This window comes from Cyprinodon variegatus, unplaced genomic scaffold (genome assembly GCF_000732505.1).
Source record: "Cyprinodon variegatus isolate N-32 unplaced genomic scaffold, C_variegatus-1.0 Scaffold28, whole genome shotgun sequence".
Classification (NCBI taxonomy): domain Eukaryota; kingdom Metazoa; phylum Chordata; class Actinopteri; order Cyprinodontiformes; family Cyprinodontidae; genus Cyprinodon; species Cyprinodon variegatus.
In genome coordinates this window covers 2,098,876-2,126,405 of record NW_015150481.1, presented here as the reverse complement: position 1 = coordinate 2,126,405, position 27,530 = coordinate 2,098,876, and the positions used below count along the sequence as shown (strand labels likewise).

General features: G+C 38.7%; 1 protein-coding gene across 4 annotated transcripts in view; it reads right to left on the bottom strand.

Moving 5' to 3' along the window:
* Window positions 1–581: 581 nt before the first annotated feature.
* The window catches only part of gramd4 (GRAM domain containing 4), a 44,322-nt gene continuing 17,373 nt past the window's right edge, over window positions 582–27,530 (bottom strand). The window contains exons 4-20 of one of the 4 annotated variants that reach the window (XM_015397967.1): window positions 14,099–14,219; window positions 12,552–12,613; window positions 10,616–10,754; window positions 9,620–9,645; window positions 9,372–9,463; window positions 8,188–8,279; window positions 8,015–8,063; window positions 7,856–7,927; window positions 7,734–7,777; window positions 7,537–7,646; window positions 6,617–6,771; window positions 6,386–6,403; window positions 5,202–5,346; window positions 5,017–5,110; window positions 4,823–4,913; window positions 4,665–4,733; window positions 582–2,720 (exon numbers count right to left, since the gene is read on the bottom strand). In XM_015397967.1, coding sequence (XP_015253453.1) covers window positions 2,610–2,720; window positions 4,665–4,733; window positions 4,823–4,913; window positions 5,017–5,110; window positions 5,202–5,346; window positions 6,386–6,403; window positions 6,617–6,771; window positions 7,537–7,646; window positions 7,734–7,777; window positions 7,856–7,927; window positions 8,015–8,063; window positions 8,188–8,279; window positions 9,372–9,463; window positions 9,620–9,645; window positions 10,616–10,754; window positions 12,552–12,613; window positions 14,099–14,219 — 1,490 coding nt within the window. In that variant the 3' untranslated portion in view covers window positions 582–2,609. The remainder of the gene's footprint in view (window positions 2,721–4,664; window positions 4,734–4,822; window positions 4,914–5,016; window positions 5,111–5,201; window positions 5,347–6,385; window positions 6,404–6,616; window positions 6,772–7,536; window positions 7,647–7,733; window positions 7,778–7,855; window positions 7,928–8,014; window positions 8,064–8,187; window positions 8,280–9,371; window positions 9,464–9,619; window positions 9,646–10,615; window positions 10,755–12,551; window positions 12,614–14,098; window positions 14,220–27,530) is intronic. The other 3 variants (XM_015397975.1, XM_015397981.1, XM_015397989.1) reach the window with 3 other exon arrangements.

Genomic DNA, 27,530 nt, shown 5'->3' with positions numbered 1-27,530 from the left:
AATGAGTAAATGGTGCTATGTAGGAAAAAAAAAGAAAAAAAAGACAACTTCTTTAACCAGGAACTTCTCCAAAAAAACAATTAGATATTTATTAAAAACTTCCCAAGAACTTTCTTGGAGCTTCCCAGGTTCATGCTTTGATGTAGCAACTACTGTCCTGGGATTTCCTGGATACTTTCTCAAAGAAATGTCCATCTTTAGATAAAAAATAGACATATTCCACTAAAGAATCTGCAAAATATTAAGTTGGGTTTCAAGTTGAGGGAAGGTTTCTTTCAAGTTTTTTTTGAAAAAGCCTGTGAAGTTTATGAAAAACTACCTGGAAAGTCATGGAAAATTCTGTCTGCATAGTCCTCAGATATTCAGATTTTTTTAAACAACTTGCTGACAATTGTAGTCCCACATCCATCTCACTTTCTTCCGACTTTCTAAAGTTAACTCTGAATGTAAGAACTAAGTTCTTACATTCAGAGGAAAGAGGTCAAAAGGTCAGAAAACAGAACTAGAGCTGTACAGGGAGAATCTTTAACCACGCTCTGGTTCTCCGGCCTGCTGGAGCTCCACAGGCTATAGTGCTTTTGATGAGAAACGTGTAAAAAGTTCTGGGAAGTGAACCTTTTAGTTTCAGGGAAGGGAAGGCTCTATCATATAGTACATTCTTTGCTATATTTGAGAACAGCCTTCTCATGATTCAGCACAGTGAACAGATTCTAAAGTAAAAACATAAACATTCTTCTCACTCTAAAACGGACCGAACCGGTCTGCTGCAGTTCAGGCAGCTTCATATCCAGCTCAGCTGAGTCAGATGGAGGAGAACAGGAGGAGTTAGGATTGAGGAGAAACCTTGACATTTCTAGTGTGAGGGCAGTTTAGTGGATCTGAGACAGTCCGTTTAAAGCAGACCATAATCAGTCAGAAATAAAAAAAAAAGTAAATGTCAAGGCTTCCCCTTTGAACAGTGTTTAGGACATACAGGAAAGTTAGGTCGCTGGAGAGTTTTATAGAGCTACTCTATATCTCATATCAGTCACACTAAAACTCCAAAGATAATCCTCCGGTCCATCACTGCATTCTGCTCACTAAAACACCAGAAAGTGTCTTTTAGTTTGGCATTCAATTTAAAACACAGATTAAGCCGTTCCCCGAGAGCAAAGACCTGCTTTAATCTTGGGAAATTTCAAAAATACAGTGATACTAAAGATTTGTTTAAGCCTAGACCTTTGACTACAGCTAGAAATCTCAGCTGTATCTGTGACATTGCAGATAGAGGGAGAGAAAAGCAGCTGTGGTGCCTGACAAAAGTATCTCAGAAGAGAGGAGCTGCAGACATCTGCAGCTCGGGTGGGACTAGATAACTGTTCATTTCACAGATCCGGCTTTTACAGAACAATGAGCACCAGGGGGTTAAAAGAAAAAACCAGGAAGTGTCCAGGTTTAACATTTAAGAAGCTGCTTTTTGACCTACATTCAAAAGGTGGAAGCTAATGGAGAAGCACGGTAGGGACGGACCTAAAACTGCATTATGGATACTTTTGTGAGGCACTATTGTAGATTATCATCATAACTTTTAACTGCTACAAACCCAAAAACAGCTCAAGCGACAAATCAGAAGCCATAAATAGGCCTGGGTTTTACACTGACATATAAAATAAGGATTTTTTTTTTATTTAATTGCACATTTTTTTTAATGGGACTAAGTGCCTGATTTTGTTGACCAGCTATGGAAGGATTTAATAGTCAAACATTCCTCCCAGCAAGTCCAGTTAGGAGTTCTGGTAAAGTGCATGAAATAAACCAGCTAAACATTAAAATAGATTTCTTCAGACACGTACAGCTAGAGCTCTGACATAAACACTGTTCTCTAACTGTGCCAGAAATCTAAAAAATGGCAGTCAGCGCTGTGCTCGTCTACCAGCTACGCATCCAGAGAAGGCTGTTTCTTACAGAGACTTTCAAAGAATAAAAAGGCAAAAGAATAAAAGAATTAAAACGTTTACGTCACTTTCCAAGTCGGCACACTTAAACAGAAGCAGAAGGTTTTTTTTTTTTTTTTTTCCAGTTTGCGAGCCGGTTTCATCGGCGGCTCTGTCGCTGCTAAAATGTGTTTAGAAAAAAAACAAAGAACGGTGATGTAAACTAACAGAAAGGCTCTGTTGGTCGGAGGCGGACATGTTCAACACTAAGGAAAACAAACGGCTGCTGAACACGTTCACAACTGTGGTTTCGTTGGGTTTCAGCCAACAGGCACCGGTTCCAATCTGGTAGTTCGAAGCAGGTTAGAGAAAGCTTCCTATGGTAGCTGACACCACACACTCACACATGCAACACCAGAAAGCCAGGACAAAAAAAAAAAAAAAAAAAATCAGGTGGAAGAGGAGATCCAGCTCCTCAGCAGCTCGTAGGAGCTACGCCCATCCGACTCCTCACTCTGTTAGCTTCCCCTGCAGGATGAACGGCGTCCTTCTGCTGGAGCAGGACTGGGAGCCTTCAAAGAGGAGCCGACATCCGTCCAGAGAGCAGGAGGAGTTTGAGGGAATCAGAAGCCGCTCCGCTTCAGTTTTCTGCTGCCCTCCCAAAAAAAGGAGGAGTGGAAGTGAAGAGCAGACGGCCTAAATCTCTGCGCTGGTCGGTGGTTTGGAGGTGGTGACGATCTTCATGTACTGAGTGAAGATGGTCTCGAACGCCTCGTCTCTGTGGATCATTGCACCAAACACCAGCGGCTGAAACAGACGCAAACACCTGGTAAGAGGCAGGTTAGCTAAGCACCAATGATAATTAGGTTTATTGGCTAAAGAACAAAAAAAACTAACTTTTTTAATCATAACCTTTATTAGGAGACCTTTCTCCAATTCATCAGCATATCCAGTCTATTTGGATTCTTAGAAGAATCAGCTGATTCAACCATGACCAAACAGGCGATTATGAGAAGCTACCAGCAGCTTCTGAGCATTGCTCTGCTCTCTCCACTCTGCAGGTTTCTTGTCAAGATGTTCCAAATTATAACTGAGGCACCGCCATACCTAAAAAAACTCTTCATTTTTGCAGCTGTGAGCAAACTGGAGATCGTGTTTCTGGATCTGCAGTGATAGGTGTGTTGGAAAACAGAAGTAGAGTCCTTCTGGGTTTAGAAGTCACCCTACTTTAGAAACCTTGGCCGTTTCTCAATTCACAAAAACGTGAGTACGGACTCCAGTTCTCACCAAGTATGTTCTTGATAAGAACACAGGAAAGTTTGGACTCTGAGGGAATACAGCATAAATCATAAATAAACAGAAGCGTACTCGTGACTTCACCACACGCTCAGCTCGTCTGGAGCTGCATTTCACCTCCTGTTGTTAATAGTCTCTAGATAATATTAAATTCTTACTTTTTTAATTTAGTGGGCGAATAATAATGTACAAAGTCAGATAAATGCAAATCAAATGAACATTTTGCCAAATAAAACAAAGAAACTGCCATCAGAGCCAGTGGTACTTCACACACAGGCCCAGAGAGGCTTGCTGCAGACGGGCTAACGTTAGCCCTGGCTGCTGTTAGCATCGGAGGTCTGCTGCTAGCTGTGGTCTCAACATTGTAACTTTTTTTTAAAATTAAGCTCTAAATCAGTAAATAGGCTGCATAGTGATGCTAAAAAGTATAACGTTTTCACCTTAAATTAACTTTTAACTTAATACTCTGAGCGCTCCCCTGGAAGCTGCTGCTGCCGCAGTGCATGCTGGGACAGCTGTCAATCTCAAGAACAGACAAGTCTGCTCTAATGCATATAGTACTCAGTTATTTTTACTTTATATTTTTAATATGGTTGTTTTATTTTTGTATTCCGAGCATTGTTGTTGTTAGGATTCTGTGTCATACAGTAATGGCGTTCACTACTGTCTCTGCTCTGTGTTAACGGATTCGGAGTGAACCTGTGTTCTTAAAGCCGTTCGGTAAGTCATTGAAAGATAAAAGGCAGCAGTTTGTTGTTTTTTTAAATTTTTTGCTGTTGCTTCAGTCTGTTCCTTCTTTTACTCGGTACGTTTGTGACCAGGAAATGTTTACATCTGCAGCCCATGTCCTCCTCAGTTTTCTATCTTTTAACTGGAGATGCTGTTTGCCACATTCCCCGTTGCTCTAAGTGCTGATTTCTGGAGCTTGATGCTCTGGATCTGAAATGATGTTGCGAACAAATTTCTACAATGTGATTTTGCTCTGTTTGGACCAACTTTTGTATTCAGACTCATAGCCACAGTGCCGTTAGTAAACCGTAAACATCTCAGATATTTCTGACCAAATTTTTGTACTTTTTTATACTTTTTGTATTGATTAGTACCTTGTGGTTTAGAAAATTTTGGAAAAAATTTTTTAGAAACATGAAAAAAATTGTACTCAGTAAACAGGGAGGGGAGGGGCGACAACAACATCTGGGGATGTTTTTGCTGATAAGTCCAGGATTTTCCAGATCTAGATACAGCATTTGAAGACTTCCTCTTTCGGTCGAGGCGGCATAATTCTACAAACCTTATATATTTTTAAGTTTTAAACATTGCCATATCTTTAACATCCAATGAGATGTCACCAGCACCAGTCCGTTTATTTGAGTTTGAGACAAAAAGCAACTTTTCCTTAAAAGTTCTAGTTCTAGTTTATAGCTGGAGGCCGCCTGGTGGGAGCAGAACGCTTACCTTCTGAGTAGACGGAGTGGCTATAGAGATGCCCATACCGCTTCCTGGCAGAACCGACAGAACTTTGTACTAAAGAAGAAAATTAAATAATTAGTCCTTCATAGCAGTTTATCTATGCCTGTATGCATGGATTCCAGTACAGTAGAACAGTGGGATACCTTCTGGACGTCTGTGATGTCCTCCAGCTTGATCACTTTATTTTTCTTGGAGGAGCTGGATTTGGAGCTGGAGCTCTCAAAGCAAAGATAACTGAAAGAAAGTAGAAGAAAGTCGGTCAGCTGACACAAACTAAGCTTAATAACCTCTTAAACAGTTTCTAAACCTCTGGATGAGCAAGAGCAACCAAACATACTTCTCTGTCACGTAGAGTACTCCGTTCCTGATGTAGTCTGTGGGCATCTTCCTGTCTCTGTTTATCAGACAACACCTCCAGCCGTTCTCACACACTATGAAAACACAAAAAAGCTCACATGATTTCAATGCAGTCTTTAAAAAACTTGTGGTGAATTTTTAACTAGCTGTAATACGTCTCCTCACCCGCCAGAGGGCGCTCTGATTCTGGCAGGTTGAAGATCTCATGGAAGGGCCCCTTTTTGGTGCTGTGAGAGCGACCTGCCTCGTCTTCCCTGCTCATACCGCTGGGTACCGTGGCTAGGCTGCTCCGAGACACCACCGGTTGAACCTTGGGGGCCATATGAGAGGAGAAGAAACAGGAGGAAGAAAAAGAAAGAAAAAAAAAAACCCCAGGAGGATGGCATAGAAGTGATAAGTCAACAGAAAAGGCAATGAAGGGGAAAACGAAGATGGAAAAAAAAGGGGATAAAAGAGGGAGAAACAGGTCACATCACTGATTCTCTCCAAACATCATCTTGATCTGTTAGTACTGAACAATGTGCGTCTCTGCATGTGCACTTCATTACGTCAGGCTCGGGTGTAAACGTGCAAAGCTGAGAGGGAGGCCGTCATTCACTTAGCCTCTGGATGAGCACAAACCCAAATGACTCTGGTTAGTTCACAGCGCCTTCTCGCAGCATTCACACGCCTCAAACTTTTTCACATCCCAAACCCCAGAGGATTAAACCCCAGTGATGGAGCATCGTGGAAAGTCAAGGAAAGCCATCCATGGGTTCCCTACGTTTGTACCGGCTTTTACTGGAAAGCATTATTTCCTCCAACTGGTTTTTCCTCTTGGATTCATCTTCCAATAAACCCACCAGGCCCCCCAATGATAAAATCCATCACTCCACGATGATGCTGTGAAAAAGTTTCAGGTGTATGTTTGCCGTGTGTAAAAATGCCAACCTTTACACTAAAACATCTCATGATGGCTTTATGCTTAGAGTTTTTCTACATAAAACTACCAGCTTTTATAACTCAGGGTTTATTAGTGCTTGTTAAGGTAAACAAGGAAACCTTATAAAGTCAAATGAAACAGGTCTATGTGCTTCTTGGCTACTTAATAAAGACTAAATCTGAGAGCATGTAGGATCAGAAATGCCAGAAGTGTTGCTGATACATAGAAAACCAGGTTGGTATTTAATTTAAAGATATAAATATTTGGATATTTTCTGATATTTTTGATCCTTTTCATTCAGTCACTGCCTGAAAGTGTCACGCATCACACACACGCTTCGAGGTGAGCTCGTGGGCACACCCACACGCACAGAGGGGGGCGGGGTGGGGAGGAAACCAAAGGGTGGGGGACACACCAGAGCCCCTACCTTCTCAATGCAGGAGAGCTGAGAGAGAGAAACAACAGAACAGACCTGAGACTGAAGCCACGCATCCTCACACACCATTAGGTAACCACAGACAGAACAGAGAGCGAACAGAGTGAGAGCAGCTCGCTTCTTTCTTCTCTGCTCCTCTGTGTGCGACGGAGGACTGGGCTACACTGTCATACAACCTGTAACCCTTTAGTTTGATCTGTTTAGGAAAGCCGGTCCACTCACCCTCCGTGACACGGTGGCGTTGGTCCTCTCTTTGAGCTGGGGGTCCGTGGGGAGGCTGTTCCATACTATGTAAGGTGTGTCATACTTGTCTCGAAGCTTTGGACAGCTCTTAAACAAGAAGTCTATGATGAAGAACTTTATACCGGCGTACACTCCTGTGGAGAGGAGAGAGAAACTAGTGAGGAGGTCGGGAAAAAAAAGGGCTGTGATGAAATCAGAGGCACCGCCAACTAATCAATCAGATTTGGAACAATCTAGTGATTGTGACTTTGATGTCACAGCTTGATACTCCCCTCTATAGCTCTGTAGAAGCTATGAAGATGGTGGGAGGCACAGTTTTCATATCAACTTTTCAGATTTTTGCTCATTAAAAGAAGTTTTAAGCCTTTTCTTATTATCAGTTTTGAGCTTTAAATAAGGAACCTGGACAGATGGTTCTAATTTCCCATAAATATCCACACATGGATAAAAAAAAAAAAAAAAAAAACTAATATAATTCTATACTTTTCTAGCCATTCTAAGGATCATGCAGAGAAAATGCTGGAGCACTTTCCATCCACAGATTGCAGCTGCACACTGCCAGTTAGCTGGCTTCTGAACTTATCACTTTATTACAAAAAAGAAAACATTTTAGACTTATTTTAAACTTGAAATAATAATTTAGTCTTTTTTAATTCAAAGAACAGTCTTTCAAAGTCCACCTACTGAGCAGGTAGCCTGATTAATTTAGACATTAGCTTGTTAAAAAGATGCTCTTCAGATTAATAAAAAACACTAAGCTCAGCAGGTGTTTTATAAACGTTTACATCGGATGATTTAACTATATTGATCAGGAAGTGCTCTCATTGTGTATAACAGCTGCATTTATTCAGTGGTTTCACTGATATTTAAAAACTGTGTGCAATGTTTGTGAGTCTCACCCATCATGAAACCCATCAGCTTGTATGGCAGGACGCAGGACACGACGAAAGCGACCCACAGGCAGATGTAAAGCTTCCGGGTGCTGTCAGGCTGCACCCACATAAACAGACTGCAACGCACAAAGAGGCAGACAGGAAATGAGTCGGGTTCTGCTGCAGGAAGAGCAGGACGGGATCTCAGGTGAAGCGGAACCTACTTCTTTATCTTCTCCAGAACGTCGGCCATCTTACCAAAAATGTTCTGTAGACGGAACAAAGAAAACCCCATAAACCAAACTCTTTTCTATTTTGGATTTGGCCGTGTGGAAGAATCCTGTACCTGAGCTTTTTGTGCAACGTCGAGTACAAGCTGAAACTTCTCAGACACAGTCAAGTCTTCCTTTGGGGGCTCCTGCAAAACAATGAGCAGTAAATTAAAACAGACTTTGATCCATGAAAGAAGCTGCATTTGCTGTGATCTAGCTGGAGGATTTCCTACCATGGGTTCTGAAACTTCAGGCACAATGCTCCACTGGATCCTCCACCCTCTGGCACACAAAGAAATTATAATTACATCATTTAATTTAAAGATCTATTCATTACCCGACTTCTCTGTTATTAACATTTAAACGACTTTTATGCAGAAAACAGACAAATTAGTTTTTCTTTTACCTGGCAATGAGGTAATTTAAAGATAAGCGTATGATGGCCAAGAAGAGGAACATGGGGATCACCCAGCCGTGCCAAGCAGCATTCATGTAAATCTGAAGAAAAGAGAACATCTCATCATCAGGAGGTGTTTAGCAACTAAAAAGCTCAGATCTTTAAACAATAATAACACAAAAGACGATAATTAAACTTTTATTGTGTGCCCAGCCAGAAATAAAATAATTATTTCACAAACCACCAGCAAAGGTTTCCTTCATTTGCCTTCAGCTCCCTTTATTTTGACACCCCCGAGTAAAATCCAAACAAAAACGTATAAAACTAATAAAAAGACGCAGTAACTGGTTGCAGTTTTCAAATTTAGCAAATAGGTGGGGGAAAAAATGATCTGGTTTTAGAATTATTAAACTTCTTCCTCTTTAATGTTTGAGAAGTAGGTTGTAACTTCTATCTATGAAAGTAGCTTGATGAATAAACTCTATTTTCTACTTCATAGGCCACATGAAACAGAAAATATCCCTGAACACACAATGGTAATAATGAAATATGGTAGCGGCAGCATCATGCTCAGGGATTATACACAAACCATAAAGACAAATTAAGGAAATGGTTCAAATAAAAACTAAAAATATCTATATATTTAACAATAATTGAGATTTATGCACTATTTTTGCACTGGAGCGTGTAACAAAAGTAGTTTACCTCTGGGATTATTAAAGTATTTCTGATTTGAATAAAAACCTAGAGTTAAGAGTCTGAGAAAATAAGGACAATTGGATCCTCTTTATCAAATAATAAAAAAAAAAACACTTATTTTTACCATTAATAAAAGAAAAATTCATCCTTTCGTTGACAATCGATGATTATCATGACAAACTCTACTATCATTATGTTGTTAAATGACAAAACATCAAAGATTCAGAGTAATTTTGGCTACAGATCAACTGGCAGAAGAGTTGGCACAACTTTAGACATTAATAATGATCTAATTCCACCTCAGCGATCTTTGCGAGAGTCAATAAAACCCATAAAACTCATTCGTTTCGTTTCCTCATCTACAAACTCTAAAGCTTCACCTGCAGAAATGTGTTTAATCCTCATCTTAAATCTAAAATTGACAGCATATTTTGCATAAAACTTTCTTAGGGCTGACTTATATATGGAGGCTCTTATGTAAAGTATTGACTCACAATGAAGGCAATGGCTGAGGTGTAGACCGAGTGCCAGTTGGATAAGGCGGAGAGGTTCCTTAAGAAGTTAGTGACAGGTCTGGCTCCTCGCTCTAAAACAAGGTTAAGAAGATGTGTTAGGATAACTTTATAAAAAGGTGTACAGTTAAGGTTTGGGACTAAAAAACATTAATTAAAAGACTGGATGTTGTTAAAAATGTTACATCATTATCCTTGTTTACAGTTTGTATGAGTTTTAAAGAACTTACTGAGTCGCCTCATGTTTTCTGTCAACCTGAAATGAGAAAAGGAAGAGTGAAGGTTAGGAATAGCACAGAAGACAAAATTCAGCTTCTTTGTTAGGAAAGAGAAGGCCACAGGGTAGCCTTCATCAGCCTGCTATGACTCATAGTCCTTTATAGAGGAAACAGAAAAGCGAAGCTTCTAAAATCTACAGGATCCAAAGCTACAAGGACAACATGAATAAGCGTTTTGAATTAACTTTCACTTCAACAACCACTAAATCCGTAACAGCAGCAGCTTAATGACCCTGAGGTGTGCCATGTCTGTCTTCGTGCTCAGTTGCTGAGTTTGAATGCAGGGGCTGCGTCCTACGAAGGCCAGATTCGTCAGCCGATTACATCATAGTGCAGCGCCCTGGTCTGTTAGGATTGGAAAACTCCTTCGTGTGTGGCCGACAAATGCAGCCTTCTTTTCACCCAGTTGGAAGTAAAGGACCGCTATATCCTCTGTGGCCTAATTATCCATTGATTCATTACGAGTCCAATCAAGCTGGCTGTTCCGTGCTCAGAGGAAAAAGGGGAAATGGCGCCAACAGTGGTGAATATTGTAAGTGCAGTTTAATAAATTGCAAGTATGTGAATAATTAATAAAAATAGTTCATTCAAATGGTTATTTATTCAGAAATATCTTTTTTTATTCTTGGTTTATTGAAAGGTTTTATCTGTCCCTTTTTCTGACGTAAGCACAGATTCCAATATCTCTGCATTGTGGGGACAATAATCTGATATTTGGTATAGCTGCTGAAGCTCTGCAGACATGAAATTAGCAAACAGCATTCGGCACCCAGTCTTCGCCACATTTGTGAGTCAACTTACATGGTTTCTAGGTGGTGAAAGCTGGGGAAGGCTGGATCTGCTTGAATCTATACCCAAACTCTTCTGGCCTTCTCATTTTAACTGTTTCGACGGATCCAGCCACCAAAATTGAACACAGCAAATAAGTCCCTAAAAAATCCAACGCACCTTTTAGCACTTAGCGGCTCCTCTGCCTCCACAGTGCTCTCCTCTGGCTGGAAGCGGAAGTCTTCGATGTAAACCCCGAAGCGCTCGTACAGCCACTTCTGCAGCCGTGAACTCCACACCTCCTTCTGCTGCTTCTCTGCTGAACGACAGATGATTCCAGTCAGCTGCTTGCATATATGCTCATTTTAATGAGTAGTTTTTGTGCATTTGCTGGAGAACATTAGTAAACAAACGGCATTATCAAGGGATGAGAGTGGAAACAATGAAAGGAGGTTTAGATTATTGAAAAATATCGTAACGGTTAAACATCTCCAGCAGCATTAAGCTGAAAGGTTGTTTTTTTTTCAGCAAGGATGAGAAAACTAATCATGATGCAACAGCATTAGAACATTAAAAGAAAAAAAAAACACCACTCAATAAATAAATTGATTGATTTCTGACTTTGTTCTCATAATTTTGATTTTGGTCTCATAGAATTGAGTACTTGTAATATTCCCTTTTTATAGAATTGTTAGTCCTTTCATTTGGCCATAGAGTCCAAAATAATTCGACATTTTATTCTGAGATTAAAGTCCAAAATCAATGTCCTTTTTTGCTTTATTGAGTGACTGCACCCCAATGGCCACAATCCTCATCTGTAGATCAAAGGAAACCAAATATGAAGTTTAATTAAAGGCCTACGATAAATCTTCAAAAGTTTGAAAGCTTCCCTTCACTTCCCAGTGAAATACCGCCAGGAACTGGTCAATCACATACTTTAAAGTTAGAACTTTAAGAGAACCTGCTGATTAAGAGTTGACCAATTACTTTACTCAAAACTACTGGACATAGTGAAAACAAGCACTTGTTAAACTCAGATCTCTATAGTTTGAATACCTAGCCAAACCCTGCCAAGTCCAGTGGGGAGAAGACAGAAAACATTTTCAAGGAGAACAAAAGCTCCTACTGTTTGGCCTTAAGCAGGAGCCATGCTGATTAGAACAAAAACAACCAGAACAGCGAGCTGATAGGTCAAAAACCTCATATCTTCTCTTATAAGAACATTCCTCCAGATATTTTATGATTAAACAGTTCAGTTTTTATTGAAAACTTATCAGTATCATGAACTGAACCTTATTGAAACAATGATATTAAGTTATTTTTACTAAGAAGTCAGAATGCTGGTAAAGATTCTCAGTCATCCAGGTCATAGTCATTCCAAAAAAGTTAAGAAACAATCCATTGGACAAAGTTTGAAGGCGTTTCACTTTAACAAAGCTCAAACAGAGCCTTGTTTTTGGGCTACTCTATAAAGCTTGGAACTCAGCGCTTATTCTGACATTTTGAATTAAAAAAGCTTCCTGGATGAGAAGCAAAACATCTTCAAACTTTGAACTAAAGTCCAGTGGTTTGTTTTTTCCCTTTTTGGAATATGCCAGAACAATTTAAACTCTACTTTCCATCATTCCTTATTCTTCTTCAACCCTCCTTACTGAAGATAAGAGAGTCATCTGACCTACATGAAGTGATCCACAATCACAACCTATTTTCCTTAATTAGCTCCTACCTTCGTCTCCAGACAGCACTCTGGGGTCTGCCCATTTCTGGAGACGAGCTACAGACAGGTACACATACACAGAAGCCACTCTAACTGGGGGTCAAACTGACAAAAACACTTATTCCCAAAGATCCACACAACATATAGTTGCACCAATGAGTTCATCTATCCTCTGAAACAAACAAAGAAACAAGCACACAGTGCCGCATGTGGTGCAGACACGGTGCTGCTCTTTTGCTTTAACTGCACAGAGGAAATCACCACATGCAACTGTCGCACGCACAGTCTCATATCCTACAATAGGCCACAAACACTTCCGGCCCACTGTGTTTCAGTTATAGGCTCCCACAGAAAATATCTCCATCAGAGCCCACCTCTCCATCTCCCTCTGGGGCTTACCTGTGCCATTGTTGGAGGGCGACTGCTGTTTCCTTGGGGGCTGAGGTGGAGAGTCCTCCAGTCTGAGGGTAGAGAAAGACGAAGGAAACTCAGCTGAGTTGCAACTTCTCATTTTCACCACAAGCTTTAGAGTCACAGGACAAACATCTGAGGAAGTGCTTCGCTCGATAAACAACCGATGCCAAACCACAGAGAGAAATGGGTACATGCAGATTGATAAGATGCAATTTTAACCCCAATCTGTCCACGTTAAGACAGCAGCCCAACAACAGGTGCTTCGCTAAATGATCACTGCCATAAAAAGAGCATAGCCTCTGCAAAAATCAATCCATGCATTCGCCTTTACATCTTCACCTGTATCGATTCAGCTGTCGCAATGACTTTATATGAGGTAGATTAAAATATTACCTCCAAGTACACAGATTTATGCTTTAATTAACCGCTTCAGATGTGATCAATCATTAAATGGCCATTATTAGTCCCATAGAAAGGCTCCAGGCTGCACCTCCTCTACATTCTAGTACGTTTCTCATGGCTGATAATATGCAGCTTATCGTTAATAATAGACGCTTCGGCGACTATTAAGTTTTATTTTCTATTTACCTCCTTTGTACTTTTATGTACTTTATTTACAGCATACCTTCTTAAAAAAACAACAACTGCATTTTAAAGCTTTACTTCCAGTGAATTCAACATGTTCCAGTCACACAGATTTAATGCTTTAATTTTTAAAAACAAGAGTTGACAGGATATGAGATTTGTTCGATATGAGTGACATGTTGATCAACTTTTTTCTTTAACAATAGATGAAGAACCATTAAAATTATGTTCAGATTACACATAAATAGATAAATTCTCTGGGTAAAAAAGGGTTAATTCTGGGATAACCTACTGAGCCTGATTAGGCCCGAGGTAGGAAGCACAATCTGAAGCCATTCTATGGGACTGATAACCGCTAAATGGGATGATAACATCCAAAGCGGCTGCTTCGGTGGTGTTTACCTACAGAAAAGAAAAGGTTGATTTGAACACCGATTTCCTTATTTTGTAATCTTGTTGTATCATGATTCATTAGTGCATTCAGTAAGCCTGTCTTGAGATCATTTAAGGCACATTCATTGCTGCTCCATTAATCTGCTACGATAGCCATCATTAATGTTTTCTATGATTAGTAAACAAATGTTTATTTGTGATGTATGAAACTTGTGTAGTATTTCTCAGTGGTGGGCCACAGGGGTATCAGCTGATCGCAGACAGGCCGAGTCCTGCAGGCATAACTCCAGCTGACACCAGCACAGCTGCAGGGTCACACGGAGCTGGCAATACGTTTTGGCGTGCGACCCTGTTTTTCCATCTCCTTCAAAGCTCAGGCACGAACTCACCTCCTTGAGGAATTCCCCGCCCACCGAGCTGCTGATGCTTCTATTTATAACAGGAAACCGCAGCCAATGCCAGCGCTAACAAACATGCACACTTGACCTATGGTGAACTCTGCTGACCTGAACCTGTTCTCCATCTTTTCCTCATTACTCACATCTGCAGCTTACCTCGTTCTCAGGACCTCATTCATCTTCTGCTCCAGATCCAGCCTTTTACTCCGCTCCCTCTCCAGCTCCTGCCGTAGAGAATCCACATTGGTCTCTTCCCGCAACTTTCTCAGCTCCTCCTCTGGGAAAAATACAAACGAAAATTCTGAGGATTAGTTTCTAACATGCAACAAACTAGAGTTGAAGACACAGTTAAAAGTTAAAACTGACTTTCAGTATTATAGAAATACGACAGTTTCACTTCCTTGTTCAGTTTCACATCATTAAAAAAGGAGAAAAATAGAATGTTAGCATTCAAACTGGAGTCACGTTCAACTACATCCTGTCTTATAAACGCAACTTCTTCCTCTCAGTCAGCTGGTTTCAGGTATCAGGACTTTCTGAGGCCGGACTGCAGCATCAGCAACATTTCCTCTCACACCATTGTCCCCGACTAAAGGATCACATGAATATTGGAGGAGGAAAGAGGCCAAAGGAGGTGTGCGTATTTGCAGAAGCTTCAGGGTTTGCATGCACTAATCCACCAAATTCAGAGAAATACTTCAACTTAAAATGTACCCTTAAAATAAAAAAAGCTGATCTGCATCACATTAATAAGATTTTTTTTTTTTTTAAAGGTAATGGTGGAGAAAAAGACGCTTTATAGAGGCCGGGGCACCACATTCACCACACATCAATTACAAGTTTAAATTTCCAACTCTGGCAGCTATTACTTCTTTCTCACATTACTTTTGTCCAGTGCCTAAACAATTGGATTAATCACGATTCAACGGTTATTGAAATAATCTTAAACTAATTTAGTCATCGAAAAATCGTTAACTGGAATATAGAGACTATAAAAAGATGCCTTTAGCTGATGGACCGAACCGCTTAGATCAGTAATTATACAAAAATTGATAAAAATCTATAGAAATATTTTGCATTTAAGATAAAAAGTGTTGTTGGTCATCAATATGCGTAATCCAGAACTCCCTAACCTGGAAAGTTTTTGTTTCACTGTGTTTAATTCTTAAAAAAAAAAAATGTTCCCTAAGGATCCTTTTTCTATCCAACTATTAAAAAAAAAAAGGTCAACAGATTAATCATTTAGTAAAATAATCATTTGTTGCATCCCTACTTTTGACCTTCATCATCTCCCGTTATGGCTAATAAAACATTTACTGTTTAACCTCCTGTAGCTAAAGCATTAGCATCATTCTAAAACCAGTATTGAAGGGAAGTTTAGAGCTCAGAAATATGGGAAAAATGTGACTTTTAAACATACATATTAACACACAAAAGTAAAACGGTCAATATTCCAACAAAATGGTATGGTTATTTTACTTCATTTCTGACTGTGCGGATGAAATTATTCAAAATCGATACTTAGTCTCATTTCATGTTTAATAAATTTTCTTTAAAGTTTGTGGTTAGGCTTAAAGGAATTGCTGCTAACATACAGAATATATTTGACCCCAAAACCAATATCTAATCAGTTTTAAACGAAATTTCTTATTGTATACACTCGTGTATACAAAATGACAAAATAAATCCGTCTAAGTCTAAAGCAGTCCTGTTTATAACAGGGTCTGCTTTATTTCCCCAGGGCCGAGTCAGACTTGCATCAATGGAGAGAAGAACAGAAATCCAGAGTGATCGACACAGTGATGCTGATCTGATCCAATAAGATAAACAAAACAAGAGCCGTCCCAATTCAGTCAATACAAACTTTGTGTTGGTTTTTAGCGGAGCGTTCATTCATCTTTTATGAAGATAGTTTTAGGGACTGCTTACAACTTTCAATTTCAATTTCATCATTTACATCTACAGTAGTGATTTACAGAATATTAGAAAATTTAACATAAATTATTTTCAATCCATTTAGGGTTTCTAAAAAATAGCAGAGAATAATATTTGGAAGAATTGTGTGTAATAAAATACTATATTGGAGAGGACTAGTATGTGATACAGGCATTTGGTTCATACTGAAATTATTATGTAACATGATCTAATGAGATATTTAATCTATGGCTACTTTCTCTATAAAAAGTCTCACAACTCAATTTTTCACAACAAAACCTGAGCTGGAAAAATAATCATTTGATTCTCTTATAGTGCAATTGTTCTAATATAGAAAATGTTTTCACAATCAAATGCTCCAGATTGCAGTTAATTATCTACAAAATAGAAAAAATCCTGAGCAAAAGAAGATAACCTCTTTTCTGGGAAATACAACTATCATACCCTGCTAGGCCCCATGTGGAAAACTAATAACCTGAGCCGAGAGGTCTGACTGCCACAAGACCTGAGGAGTCAAGAAATCCCCTAAAAGGCATCCATCAGACATCTTCTGAAGCAAATACAACCCGTCATTAAGGTCAAATGAAATTAAAAACCTTTGGAGAAACATCCATCATCCTGGAAATTATTAGAAAGAAATTTTTTATGGCTTTGTTTGCTCCACAAAAATAAACGAGAGAAAGCATAAAACAATGGCAGGTGTCTGTGCTGATCCAGGAGATTACAGACATCGGTCTTCACCTGCTATAGTTTAAAGCAGGATCCATAATGCCGCTGGAAGTCTTTCAAGAAAACAAAGGAGAGAAATTGACTTTATGGCAGAGCTTGAAGCACAAACCAAAAGAGTGATGGCTCCTCCTACAAAGGCTGGACAAATATGTTAGTAGATTAGTTTTTCCACAAAAGAACAGGATGGTTTGGATTTTTTTTTACATTAATACCAATATCTTAAGGTATGTTTGGATACACACTGGTTTTCCCTGAACTATGAAAAACTATAACTAGACATCAAGAGGAAACCCAATCCTTTATGGCAGCGATTCAACTAGTACCCCTAGTGGTCCACCGTTGCATTGCAGAGGGGTACATGGAAAATATTTAATATTTTATTTCCCAGATAGAGATAAAATAAAATATTTCTGGTTGTATTGCTCTGTAAGGACCCAAACACACACACACACAAAAAAAAAAAAAAAATCAAGATTTTATTCAACCAAAAAGAAATGTCCTAATCAACAGTTAAATGAATCAGTAGAGTGGGTATCAGTGCCGTGCATCTACAAAACTGCTCTGTGAGTGAGAGAGAAAGGAAAGGGGCAAATAAAAAGGTCACAAGGGAAGAACATACTAAAATAGCTGCAGTCACGGATAAATGGCTAAAATATAGGCCAGGTATGAGGTCAGGTGTCCCATTAATAAACAGCTGATTGATGAAAGCAAATTATAAATGACAGTAAATCTGAATATTATACTTTTTTTTAAGTGTTGCTTTTTTTCCCCTGATTTGTCAACTTTAGATGTGATTATAGGGAAATTATTCAGAACAACTCCAGTTTTTGTTAAAAACTTTTTTAGTTTCTACATTTATAACTTAATCTTATTTTGTAGTTGGTTCAATATTTATTCCAGGCAACATATTCATATTATTTTTTCATTATATTGAAAAGAATGATGTGCCTGAGAATTAAATGTTCATTATATAATCAGCTATGCTTTCCAAATTTGGAAAATCATTGACACGTTTGACCAAGTCGGTACTCATAGTACCATAAAAAGGCCAAGGTGGTACACAAGTAAAAAAAAACTTTGGTTTAGGGTACTACTTTCCCTTTCACAGCTGAATATAAACCTGTTGGCGCTATAAAGGCATTATGGGAAGTGTAGGCTTTCATGTAATCTGTTAAGGTTACATTTCTCTTAACTGTGAGAAATGGACGACTCCTTTCCCACAAGTCCATCCAGGACAACACTATGGAAATAGGCCATACGACAACATGACACCATATGCTATCTGTGTCAGGCAGAAAGAGCTAGAGTACATTCCCGTCCCTATTCCAGTGTGGCTTTCTACATTAGAAAACACATTAATAATTCTGTCAATATGCCTGCATGTTCTGCTTCTAAAATAGGAGCGCTGAGTTCTATAGAAATTCTAGTATCACAGGGTATCTTTGAAAAAAAAAAATGAAGGCCAGTAACTGAACCATTTATGTGCAGCACAGAAAAGGGATTAGCTAAATGTCAAGCAACAAGATGTCACTTTGAAGCACTGACCTTCTCCAGCGTGCTCTTCTGAAATAAATAACAAACCTCCCTTTGAAGAGAGAATCATCAGGTTTAAGGGGGAACCTTTTAAAACAAGTAATAGAAATTAAAAGTTTCAACCTGAATGTAAAGATGGATCTTTGGAGAAGATAGCCACATGAAAAGTCGCTTAAATCTGACATGCTGATAGTTTTTCTAGAGTTAATGTCTGCGATTACATCGATTAAATCTGGCTAGGACTCCAAGCTGAAACAAGCGACAGCCAAAAGCAACACTACTTGTGAAATCATATAATAATCATAATCATACAAAAACCCAAACTGAATCTTTAATGGTCAAAATCCAGTTTGTGTTCCTAACTAGACAACATGCTAACAAAGTAACCTAAGAATAGGAGAGTAAAGCTTTCAGGGAGTCTGTTAAACCATGATCAGCTACAATGATCTTGCATATCTCAGGTTTGATAATTAAACTATAGGTTAAAAGATCATAATGCCAAATAAATCCCAGGTTTAAAGCTGCTACACTTACTGAGGCTGAGGTTACTTTTATTTCTTCTGATCCTATCCACAGCTCCGCTATACAGCAGCTCAAAGCTGTCAAAGGTGCAGTCCTCCAACTTGCACATCTTACGTCTCTGTAGCCGTCCACTTCCTGGGACACTTCCACAGGAACGGGATGGCAGGGTGGCTGCCTTGGGCTGGTCCTGAAACCGAGCCAGGGTTTCACGTCGTTTGGCTCCGAGAACACCTTAAAGTCCCTCCGAACTGGGAGCTACAGCATGTGCTGGATGTACGTTTCATCCATAAACGAGGCAGCAGCTCATGGCAGGGTCCTGTAGGCTAATTTATCGGTCACAACACAACAGGGGGGACACAGAGCGATGGTCGGCGGTTTGCTGGTGGAAACAGAAGGAGGGCAGCAGAGGTAGAGAGGGGTGGAGCTTTGCCGTGTCCGACACACTAAGAGGGCTTGGAATAACAGATTTCCAAACACAATCGTTAATGTATTTTAAAAACAACCTTAAATACGCCTTAATCTATTATTTTTACCTAACCCTAGTGGTTTGTAATTTTTCCTTTGTACAGTACATACTGTACAAGATGCTGCCTTTAATTTAGGTGCAAACTTTTAAAGACCTGAAAGGAAAAGTACAGCCCAGCTTTTCTAAACCCGTTCAGAGACAATGGCTCCTTTCATTAAAGGATGGAGGTGGGGGGGCTTTGGTGGTGGGGTGTAGGGAGACACAGAGAAAATCTGCTGCTTCACACTGGCCATTGTTCACATGCACTACAATGTTTGCCAAATCACTAGTTGACTTGGACAGAACAAGGTTGGGTTAAGGGCCTGGAGCCAATCTGCAGATCAACAGACGGACCAATGAAAAAGTGAGGAGGGGGATTGAAGGGAGGGGCCGCTAACAAAACGGCTAAAACACCAGGTAAATAAGAGTTAGAGATATTTTAACACAGCCTGCTCTGATCAAAGCCTGACTTCAAGCATGAAAATGAAAGATTTCACATCAGGTAACAGAATGAGGTTTTTAAATGAATGGAAATAAAAACTGTATAAAACCAGTATCTTTTTTTAAGAGACCTGTTCCATAAAACAATACAACAACAAAAAAAACACCAAAAAATGGAATACTACAAGTTATTAAAACATTCATCTCAATATATAAGCTAATAAAATATGAATTTAAAACAAGGGCAAGCTGCACAAGTTTTCTCTTTTAGTCAGTTTTTTTCTTAAAGAATCAGTGTGGCTAGTTTCAGATCCTGCTGTAGAGTAAATATTATAGTTATTGTAATATTTGGATTCTGATTTAATGGATGCATAAGGGGCGACAATTTGCATGTTTTCTAAGCCAAAACAAGGCTTTGTTTTATTCCACTCTATAGAGCCTCGAACTCAACGCTAATTTTGACATTTTGAATTGAAAAAGCTTCCTGGATGGGAAACCAAACGTCTTCAAACCTGGACAGTGAATTCGTTAACTTTTTTGGAATTACTAAAATCAGAACCATATAAACTTAGGCTGTCTTGTCCAACTCAGACCAGAAGCAAAACTAAATAGTGGAGGGAGCAAATGTTCGAAGAATCAATAAAATGAATAGGAAATGAAAATAGGAAAGGTGAGCTTGGCAACATTTCTTGATAATTATGGCAAAAACATGATACATGGGCAGGCCATTGAAGAACCAGCCTATTTGGCACTTAATTTGCTGAAATACTGCATCAGTGAAGCATGGAGTCGATCACCCTGGGGTTATGCTGAGCTATAAAAGACGCTTGAGTTGCGTTAACAGTAGCCCTCACATACTCTACATTGTTTTGAGGTATCTCCTTTTCCTTTGGACAATACTCCCTGATCATTAAACAAGCTTTTAGTATCTTTGGCAGTGTGAGTAGTGGTGCAATTTCCTATCACATGCTTTCCTTCCACAATAATTTCGATAAATTATGCTTGGATACAGCTAGGGCTGACACAATTAATCAGATTAACCGTGATTAATTTTGATTATTGATTCATCACGAGAGCCAGCATAAAATGTTTCAACATCATGTCATTCTCTGGCTTTCTTCAAGATCTGACCAAAATCATAAGTCTTAAAAAACAAAAATTAACAAAGGAAAAAGTTTAGATCTGTGTAAGATCGGATCAGCGAAAAACAAAGAAGCAGTTATTGTTCACTAGGGATGTTAAAAAAAAAAGAAGCTGAACTGTCAAATATCACAATATTTCATTAAACACTACCATTTTATTGACTCCTTTAAAATTCGGGATGTCCCAATACAACTTTTTTATTTCTGATGCGATACAGATATGGCAGCTTTGAGAATTGGCCAATACCGATATTGACCCAATACGATATTAGCACAATTCATACCAGCTTTTATTACTTATACTGTAGGATGTTAGGGAAGGCTCGATCAAGTAGTTTTACTAAAACAGGGAACAAAAGTCAACAAAAAAAAGGTATGAAAACAACCGACCAGTGTAAATTTAACCAATGTGTTACGAAAACTTTTAACAGAAGCTGATTGTTTCCATCAGCAGGAAAATAAATATAAAATTGAATATTAGTTTTTTGGCCAATATCTGATATTAATATTGGATCGGGACATCCCTACTTTAAAATTCGTCTTAAACCCCCAAAGGCTGGTCGGCAGCATATCTGAACTAACCGCAGCAGACCAACAACAAGATCTCATTAGGTTTTTGAGCTATATTCTCATCAAAATCACAATATATATACTTTGTTATTGTATCAAGATAATATGCAATGTTATTTACACTTCTATTGGTTAGAAAAACATAAATACTAACCATGTGTTTCAAATCAGATATTTGATTAAACAATTGTTGCTTATTCTATAAAGACAATCATAATCGGTGCACTTTTAATACTTTGTCAAGTATTTCCAATTGATTTTCCATAATCTCCACAACACAGTAATCCAACAGGAGCTCAGCCTAAACAAAGACAGAATATCTTTTGTCCTTTAATCGTATCTAAAACTCCTGCCTACTGGCTTCCTCCCACTCAGACACAGCCATCGCTGAATGACCCAGATTTCACCATCTTCCCCTTCAGTTTTAGGACAGCGTCTCTATAAACTTCTGGTACGTCACACTTCTCCACCGATTTATTTTGGAAGGACAGGATGTACAGCTGGCATCGCAAAGACTCACATCAGCGCCAAAGGAGAAACAAAAGCATCATATCACACATTTCATAACGTATCGAGTAAAGCCTCCGTTTTTGAATGCGTTACTGTAGATAAATATGTGCAGACATCTCTTACATAAACAAAGGTTTATAAACACCTGAGTATTTATTCAATACTACAGCTGACAGCTGAAAAATATGCTCTGCTGAAGCAGATTGCATTTTCTCATCTGATCCAGGGCCTTTACTCCAAAGTTCAAACGCACATCATTTATAAGAGGCAGTATTGATCTATTCAGCCACATTTCTATAGATTTCTGATATAGAAAACTCCCCAGTTTCCACAGTAGCTGTCCAATCTACAGTCTGTCATGTTTACAGCTCCCTGATAAAACTCAAGGCTGCAAATGTAGCAGCAGAGCTCCTGTATTATTAAACCAGGTCCAAACTGAGGCGATATTTTGCCTTTCTGTGATTTAGTTGAGTATAAATAACTATAACTTATGAGATCACAGAAACGCGCCTTAATAAAACATTCTTAAGAGGCCTCATTCTGCAGTTGAATTTAAGAAAACACCAGCCTAGCTGAAACTTTTTGGATATTGAAGGCCTGATTAGTGATGTAAAGACATGATATATACTTGTGGTGTGGCTGAGTGAGTGCTAAATAGCAGAACAGCAAAAGCACTGCATTACAGAGCTTATTCATCACTGATTCCATTAGCCCTCTGCAGAGCAACTCCTGTGTGGTGTGCACCATGTCCAAGTGTGTTCCCTGGCCCAGTGTGAAGTAGGGCAGCAGCTAGGACACCGTATCGATCGGAGAGACACTGTGCCGAGTTTAAAGCAGCCTCTCGCACTGACCTTCAAAGCATGACCAAACACAGGAAACTCATGCAGCGCTTCCTAACCTTATAGACCCATCAAAAGGATTAACCAAAAAAATTAGAAATAAAACAAAAACTGAAAGGGCAAGACTAATATATATAATAAAAATCACTGTTTTAAATCAAACAAATCATTGCTTTAAAAGCCAGAGACAGCATTTCTATCCATGATTAAAACTGAGGTGAAAAGACATCCAAGAAAAGGAAGGAGAAATACTTAATATGAGGGCACAGAGGGAAGCAATAACAGCTTTAGCACATTAAGCCTGTTAATATAATGACATAAGGTGATTTCCACTGGTACCACCTTCTGACAGCTTACCAGTGGAAGGAGAATCACTTCATTTCAACTATACGTCTTTAACAAAGGGGTTGCACTTATAGCATGAATTCTTGTTTGATTAAAATATGGGCTTCATTTTATCAAACACAGCATAAACAGGATATCAGACCATACGGCCACGTTATGCTTGCTTTTTATAAGGGAAAGAAAACATGCCAAAAACATGATAAAAAAAAAAAATTCTGGGTGATATTATGGGAAAAATTGAATGTTTTTCTGTATTTAAATTCCGTTAAATTCTATTCTTATTGCAGACACAAGGAAGGTCCATATTGGAAAAACAAGATATAAAGTCATTACAAGACAATTAGCCTAGTTCATTACTTTATTTCGTCTTTCCATCCGGTGATTCCTAATAGCAGATGTCTACCTATAGCTGCTCAAATGAGGATTTTTCAGAGTCTGAATAATCAAGTTCTCAGATTTCTCCAGCTGCTGCATAAATTTAAACGTTACATCTAAATAATGATATTTATAATTATGATAGTTTAAATCCAACAACTCAAACTAAGGGATCATACGTTTTAGCAGAAATAAATATGGTAACTGTATCAGAGAAGCTCTAACTAACAACACAATCAGCTCAACTTTTGTTGGATTAAACAAGAAAAATCAACAAATTAACCCTCTTAAGTAGCAGTGCTAGTAATAGTACTAGGGCTGAGGGACATGCATTTAAAATCTTATCACAATATTGGATAATATTGTGATAAAGATAAAAGTGGAGATAAAAAAAACAACAACCAAAAGAAAAAAAAAAATCATTACTTCTTCCCAGTCGTAGGTAACTTTATGGCTGTTTACCACAGTAATCATAGGTCAGACGATCACAAATAATACTCTTGAAGAACATACTTAAAATCCGGAACTGAGTTTAATTATATTCTTCAAAAAAAGAATTAAAAATAAAATAATTCACACAGTTTCAGGGGTTTAAATCATCACTGATTCTAGTTTATCATTTAAGATGATAAAAATTCTTATGACTAGATTCTTATTGCAATAAACTATATGATAAATACTCATCCCTAAATACTATTCCAGATGTTAAATTTGAGTACACTTTGATAGCAAACCTGTACTAAAGTTTTACTAGATTTATGTCCACCTATTAATAGGGATGAACCAATACAATATTGATATCGGAAATCAATCCGATATAAGCAATGAGAGAACCACGACCTCATGACACATTCTAACTAACCACTGCCATACCGAGTACCGCACGCTTAGCTTAGCTGTGTGACGCTTCCCCTCTGACCACAATGGATCATCCTCATTTAAATCCCTGTGACCTTAAACGATAAACAGAGAAAAATCAGTGACTGGATGCGATCCATAAGGGGTCCCTGCAGACTCTCAGCTAAACACAACGATACTGTCCGATGCTCAATCTTCAGATCTTAATATCAAATTCATTTCTTTTACAAGGCATTTAGTCAGTTTAATTAATAAAGAAAGTAAAGAATGTACAAGACATTAAATCTAGTTGGCAACAGTCTAGGCTAGCTCACCTGATACCAAATGTATACTGCACAGACGGCTACTTGCAGTCCGCCGCCAGTCAGCTCTTCTGATCGCTGATGGCCATCTCTGACAAGGTTAATTCTCTTTTGGTAAGTGGTATAAATAAATATTTGGGTCACCTTTGTTATGTTTTTACACCAGACGGCAAAATATGCAGATGGCATTGATGACGCGCAGGGGACCAGAGTAGGTACTAAACATGGCAGTTGCTAGATTTAAACGTTTGATAAGTCTGTGACGTCTGCTGCCACGCATTAGCCCAAGTCTAAAATCTCAATATATTAGAAAGTTTAAAACAATGTAAAGTTCTCATACCTGTTGTTGACTAATGTTCTGAAATATATCAAGCCTTTTGTAGTATTCCACATTATAAAATAGGTCATAAACACATTTATGATTCCTGGTGATATTTGCGATTATTGTTGGTATAGGATATTTTATCGACCCCAGCATTAAGCAGAAACCTGACCAGCAACACTATGAGAACCTTATATGACTTTCCAAAATCATGTTGCAGTTAGAAAACTGTTTAATAAGAGATGTACAATTGTTGTTTACATGACTAATCTGGGTATTGCCTAACATTTGAAGATTTTCTTTTTCAACCTACGCTTTTCAAGAGACTGCAGCACCTTCCAGTCTGCCTACATCACACAGCCGGCTCATGCTAATCAACGATTAGCCATCGTTAGATGGAGCAAATTCTCCAAAACTCTAATCATTGCTGTTATGATTGTCATGTTATCATTTTCATCTTGTCATCATTTATGCCCCCAATGTTTATGCTTTTACATTTTTTCCTGACTGTCCAAACAGCAGATGAAATCTAAGCTTCATTTCTGAAAGTAAAAGGAACTCAAACTAACCTAAGTAGAACATTTTGTTTTCCTATATGTGTGCACCAGGAAGCCATTACCCAACACATTATTATTCTCTAAAAGGAGTGTTTTGTTTCACCATCTTAATCTCTTTAGCTCACTTAATGACAAACTCCATATAAGCACATGAGTCTGCATTGATCTGCTGACGTACGACCGCCTATGCAGCAAGCTTAACTGGGAAACCTCGCCGAGTGCTACTCCATTGTTTATTGTTTGCACGGAACTTCATAAACAGAGCAGACGGACGTAGAAGTAAACATGATAACAACAGGGCTGAAAGGGCAGAACTGCATTAGGTGGTAAGAGAGCGGAAATAAAAAGAGAAGGATGAAGATGGAGTCTAGATAGGCAGCACCACCTCTGCTAGTTTGTTGCCTTCTTTTAAGCAGCAGAAATCATTTTCTGAGTGGGAAAAAATGAAAAGATCACAGATGTGTTTTGGTTCCATTCATGCTGTTTCTTTCATGATGAGAGGGAAATGAAAGGAGACCTGAAAAGAGGGGAGAGGGAATGATGTAACAGAGAGCTTCTGGATGAATAAAGATAAAAGGTTTTTATTTAATGGAAAAGCGAGTTTAGACTAAAAGAAAAAATATATATACATATATATATATCCAGAAGCATGAAAAGAGCTCATATCGTAACGATGACGTTGGACCTTTTAGCTTCATATGAGGCTTTATGAGAGCGAACACTGCCTGAGGTATTCCCTGTCTCACAAACACACATATTAGATGTAAAGAAACAAGGAGAGAGTTTACAGTTCATTACACACTACAGTACAACCCGTCCCCCTTACTGGACACCATCATCCATGTTTGGTTGGAAGTTTTAGACTGATGTAACAGTGATTCTCTTACTGTCCTACACTATCCTGACTTTATTTTAGGAACAACAGCTGGACTTTTCATTTAAATAAGAATGATAGCAAAATAAAACGGTTAGCTTTGAGGTTATTTAATGTTTCAGCAATCCCATTACACTAGCCTTGTAACAGGAGGGCTTTTTCCCAGAAGTCTCAGCGTTGGTGTGTTGTTAGCTGCTGTCCTGAATGCAAATCTTATGCAGTCAAAGTGAAACTAAAAATAGGCTGGAAGCAACATTGTAATTATGCAAAGCCAAACACAAACCCTGCAAATATTGAAGGAATAAATAAAATAAAAAAAACCTGTTGTTAGATCACCCGACTATGGTTTGTACAGTTAAAAAATGAGAGGCACAAAGGCTTAGGCCTGAATCACAGGAAAGAAAAAAAAAATCTGATTATGTCATCATTTATAATGCCCTGGAAGTGAGAGCTTTTTAGGATGAAACCGCAGAAATTTGAAACCAACCTTTAAAATGAATCATCCATTAAGTGGCCGTATTTGGTATCGGATCAGAAGGCAGCTCACGACGGTGCAACACAGGAAACATTTATTGAAAATGAAGTCAGACTCCACGTAAAAGAGTAATAAAAAAAGCCTCTTTGGTGAGAGCTGATAGATGACTTCCACCATGTTACACTGTGAAGGATTTAACTGAAAAAAGATGCTACATTTTTAAAACAAAATACCACATAGTAATATAAGATGTACATCAAAATTAAATATAGCTGTTTCTTCATGCTTTAAGGCCCCAAACAGTGAGAGGCTTTTCTCGTGATGTATTTTAGGACCTGCTGATAATCGTAGCTGATTGATGTGTGACTTTCTAAATCATTCATGTCTAATCTACAAGGTAAACAGCTCTGGGGTCACTGAGTGTGTTTCTCTTCGCATTATTGGCTGTAGCCTGCTAAACTGATTAACATCAGCTCAGCAGCTGCTTGCATCCAGGATGCTCCCAGTATCATTTCAAGTTTGCTAGCCCACAACAAACAAACAGGAAGTCAGAGTCCAATCCAACATTAGGTTATAAAGCTATAGGAGTTCAATGATGATAACAACCATTGCAGAAAGCTGACACCCAGAAGTGTGACCATCATGACTGTTAAGCCACAATATCAGGAGGCAGCAAAAAGCAGAAGCACGTGTTCGCCGTCACGGTCTCTCTGAAAAATGAGGAATTAGGTTGTAAGCAAAGCTCCTGAAGCCG